We start from the raw sequence: 4934 nt of genomic DNA, 5'->3' as shown, positions 1-4934 counted from the left end.
AAAAGCTATTGCTTATTTTTTATTCGCAATGCCCAATGTTTTTATTTTCGAAATGCCGCCAAGGTTTTTAAAAACTTTAATGTACATACATACATATGTCCTAGAGCACCAGTCCACCCCCTCTAAGATGGAGGAAAATGTTTTTTATTGAAAACCGCAAAAATTTTACCTACTAAATCGGGCATTCTCTATCCTTTGGTGGTATTACTGACTTCCGGTTTCGACCGATGTACATGTTTTTACCACAGATTCGGATTTTGCGCATATAAATACATTCCTTTTGTCGGAAACTTTATTCCAGTTTGGACCGGAAGTCCATTTTTTTAAATTACACATGTATGTTTTTACTGCAGATTCGGATTCTGTGGACAAAAATACATACGCAAATTTTGTTTGAATCTTCTTTCTCGGTAATGCCTTTTTCAAAACTTTTCAACAGGAATCCAGGACGATTTAAAGTTCGAAGGTCATTTAGAGGTTAAAAAAGGCACTTTCGAGAAGTTTCGAACAAAAGTTACATATTTTTATGCCTAGAAACTGAATATGTAGTAAAAACATGTACGTATATATATCTAATTTGAAAAAATGGACTTCCTTTCAGTTAAACCTACTTGCGGTCGAAACCGAAAAAAAATTGAGCATCCCCGATTTTGTAGGTAAAATTTTTGCGTTTACATAGGTCGCTTCTGTTCAAATTATTCCACAATGAATATACTTACATACATTTGCACAATTTCGTAATGGCTAGTGTCGCGAAATAGATAAAAATCTTCAACTTGTTTGGTAAAATACGAGCAGGTCCTTTATTTTTCGTATTCACATCATTATAATTTATCTTAGTAGTAATCATCGAAAAAGCGTACGAGCCAGACGGTCTACTAAAGCTAGCTGCATGCAATCCATTAAATACGTATCAACTATGTACATACATATGTATATGTAGATGTATAAACTGCAAAAGTCACTTCTCTTCTTCACAAGCCACTGCATTATTTATCGCACATTGCTGCTCTGTGCAGCGAAGCATTTGCGAATGTCCTGATTATGTAAGTAGAAAATTGGCTCAAATTATGCGCCATATTATGAAATTATGAAGTGCATTGTTTACAGCGAAATGTAATTACGGCAATTGTATTGTTGCTTTGCCATATTGCTTTGCGCCGCCCACACCACCATTTTTTGTAGGTAAATTCCAACAATAAAATCCGAATGCTAATGTCTACTCTCACAAGTGAACAATCAGTCAACCAAAAGAAGAGCAATGCAAATAATATAACTACGCGTCGAGTGTTTCTGAGCGGCATAGCAGCAGCATGTATGTGTGTGTGTGTGCAGCGAACAACAACAACAACAACAACAACAACATAAACAGTTAGCAGCAAAGTAGGCTTTACAATGCGCTAATAACGTTTATTAAATGCGTACGAGATTTTAATCATCTACGCCGCAGCCCACACAACACACAGCCACACACATAAAAACTCGCAGAAATTGTTTGCCATTTATCCACCGCCAATGACAAATTATGCAAATCCTTGTGAAGCGCATTACAAGTAATGCCAACAACAATGAGTAAATAATGTGACAACAAGTACAACTGGAAAATTAATCGCTGCAAATTAAAATGATGACAATGTCCCATATAGAACATTCGCCCCCGCCACCCGCCACCCGACACCCGTACTGTAATTCTTCGTGCATTCCATTCTTTTTCGCATGCTGGCACACTTAAGTGGCTCTCAAACGGAACTGAATGATTTACATACTTCTTCACATTTTATTTACCTTAATGATTAATGCTAAATGAGCTGCTATTTAATATTGAATTTTTAATTTACAAATGTATGTAGGTAGGTGTGCGTATGTTTATATTATGTAGCTTCGCTGCTATTAAAAACTACAATTGTAATTCTGGCGGGAAGTTAATATTATGCTCGCCATTAAGTCGTCCAACATCACGCGCCTGTTGCTCCGCTCTTCGTTCCTCTTCCTGGCCATCGAGGCCGAGGCCGAGACGCTCAATAAATTTTGCTGCGCGATAACCATTTGTCTGCAAAGAGATACATATTTTAAGATTTAAAATGGTATAGAAAATTACTTTAATAGTTATGTAATTATTCCTTCCAACCTCATAGAAGAGTGCTCGTCGCTTTTGACTTATTTCTGGATCAAAATCCCAATCGGTGCGTACATGCGTTATTGGTTCACCAGCCACATTATTCTGCAATGTCTCCGTAATTAAACGGACAATAAAGCCTTCACTATAGGGCAAGGCGTGCAAAAAAATGGCAACGGCGAGCTGCAGTCAAGAAGAGAAATAAAAGTTTGATGTTAAGCTGTTTTTTTTTTTTATTTTATGATGGGAGAAAAAATTTAAAAAGTAAAATATGTATTAAATACTTTTGAAAAGTACAAAAACTTTCAAAATACATAGCTCGCTTTCCGGAAGAACGTAATAATCATTAAGTATCCAAACAAAAATGTATGCAGCTACCGATCCCTTTTTTAAGCGCTACAAAACATGCTTTACGTTAACTCTCAATTTTGACCCAGGAACTTTGACCAAAGTCAAGAGCCAAATCCTCTTCCATTTCTTATAAGACTTTTATATTTTAGTGAACAAGTGGAAAAAGTTATCTTAAAAATAACGTTTCGACAATTATTATCGTTGGGCTGGGTTAAAGTGGTTGCCCCCAGGCAAGAGACACACCTGGACAATTAGGCGATTGTCCTTTGTGATACCACGAAAAAACTGAATTAATTTAGTCGGCGAGCTGTTTACCAAATGTTCGAATGCGGCTAATTTCGATCCTTCCTTTATGAATTATGGAAATCAGTTAACGTGGTCCAAAGTTAGGCGGTAACATACATAAAAAAAATAAAAATCCAACGAATTGATAACCTTCTAGGGATGTCGGTTGAAAATAGGTCGAAGTTTCCAAAATTTTGTTCCAGAATTTTTACTGCCGTTGTGGTATACAAAATTTTTTTCTTTAGAAAATTTATTTCCAAAAAAACTTCTTTTTTTTTATAAAAGCAGTTGTGTGTACACTTTCATACTCAGCACAAGTACGATTATCCAAAATATGAACGAATTCCAAACCATCACATTCATAATGAAAAAGTTTCCTTTTAGTTAAAATTTCATTTAAATATTAAAATGGCAATTGAATAATAACAAAAGGTTCATTTAAATGAAAATAACAAAGATGCTGATCTCGGCAAAATTTCATCAGCTGGCTGTCATAAATATGTTATGATACTACGAAAATGACATAATTTTTTTTCTTACAAAAGGGACCTTTGTGTCATTTAAATTTCCATTTTGGGTATTTAACTAAATTTCCTTTATGGGCACCTTTAACTTTAAAGTGGCTTTATGGAATCTATCAGCAAAATAAAGCATTCTTTAAATTTTAAAACATTCTTTAATTTTATTATGAAATCAGCCCTAACTCCATTAACAAAAACTTGGGAGATGCTATAAAATAATGTGTATAACTGTTCAAAATTAGTAGCTTTAAATATTATTTATTCATAAAGTTATTGTAAATATAATAAGCTACGATTATACCAAATGTTTTGACACTTAAATTTAGGATTTTTGAAAAGGTGGAGTTAATCAACTTGTGCAATGAACCACTCATATGTACATACGGGGGTGGTCCCAGAAATACCCGACCTAACAAAGAAAACAAAAACTTTGGGCAAAAAAATATTTATTTTTCAACACAGTCTCCTTTCAGTTCTATACACTTTTCCCAGCGATGTTTAATAAGTTCGAACTGTCTTGCTACTCAAAATAGCCATTAACTGCCGACATCATTTCTTCATCGATAGAATATCTTTGACCACGGAGCCATTTTTTGCGATTGGGGAACAGAAAATAGTCCGAGGGGGCTAAGTCTGGCGAATAGGGTGCATGAGTTAGCAATTCAAACATTAATTGATTAATTCGCTAAACTCGATTGAAACCACTTCACGACACTGTTTTTGGTCGAGTGTGAGCAAACGCGGCACCCATCTTCCACACAGCTTTCTCATTTACAAATCTTCAGATAATATGCGATGTACCGTACTTTTTGAAATGCCTACTATATCTGCTACCTCGCGCATTTCAGTCGACGACCATCCATTACCGCTTTGTGGATTTTCTTCACCATTTCTGGATTCGTCACCTCATTTGTAGATTGTGTAGTTTTTAATACAGCGATACTTTTCAAACAACTACCGACATCTCTTGGTTAGGCCGGGTACTTCTGGGACCACCCCGTATGTAAATACGTATTTCTATTTTTTAATGCAACATTTAAAAGCCAAATTCACTTATAGCCCAAGCACAAGGAAAACGACGAGCTACGGACCACAACTGTCAAATTATATGAACACTTACTCTTATGTAGATAATTTTGTTGGCGACGACAGGGCTACGCGACGACTGTGGTTGGGGCCAGATTAGATCTATTTCTATTTTTCTAACGACAGATAAGGTTCTACCTCTTCTTTTAGGTCAAACTCATACAGATTCATGATGTTGCTGCCGTGTTCAAAGTAATCATGTCGCCATCGACAAATCGTAATGAAGATAACAAATTGGAAGCTGTGGCCCGTAGCTCGTCGTTTTCAATGTGTTCAGAACTTGTGTCGTTGCAAATAACTAAACCACATACATATGTACCAACGGATATTTGTATTTATATACAATGTAGTGAATGACACTACAAAAATAATCGACACTTACTAGTACAAATTTAAGCCGTTTTGATAACATTTTATCACAATAACGTGTAGTCACATATATTAAATATTCAAAATTCAAACACTATTATTTTCTTTGCTTCGCAAAACTCCATTCTCCACCAACACTGATTTCCAACTAATAACCTACCGAAAATGATTGCACCAACGATTTAACAAACTTTAATTTCAGGAAA

General features: G+C 35.4%; 1 protein-coding gene across 1 annotated transcript; it reads right to left on the bottom strand.

Moving 5' to 3' along the window:
* Window positions 1-1764: 1764 nt before the first annotated feature.
* Window positions 1765-4934, bottom strand: LOC118743666. The gene is made up of 3 exons (XM_036476431.1): window positions 4742-4934; window positions 2129-2299; window positions 1765-2050 (listed from the first exon to the last, which is right to left on the bottom strand). The coding sequence occupies exons 1-3, from the start codon at window positions 4769-4771 to the stop codon at window positions 1898-1900; spliced, it is 354 nt and encodes a 117-aa protein (XP_036332324.1). The 5' UTR covers window positions 4772-4934; the 3' UTR covers window positions 1765-1897.

The sequence above is a fragment of the Rhagoletis pomonella genome, unplaced genomic scaffold, assembly GCF_013731165.1.
Source record: "Rhagoletis pomonella isolate Grant_MI unplaced genomic scaffold, Rhpom_1.0 Rhpom_scaffold_00007, whole genome shotgun sequence".
Taxonomy (NCBI): Eukaryota; Metazoa; Arthropoda; class Insecta; order Diptera; family Tephritidae; genus Rhagoletis; species Rhagoletis pomonella.
This window is presented reverse-complemented; position numbering and strand designations above follow the sequence as displayed.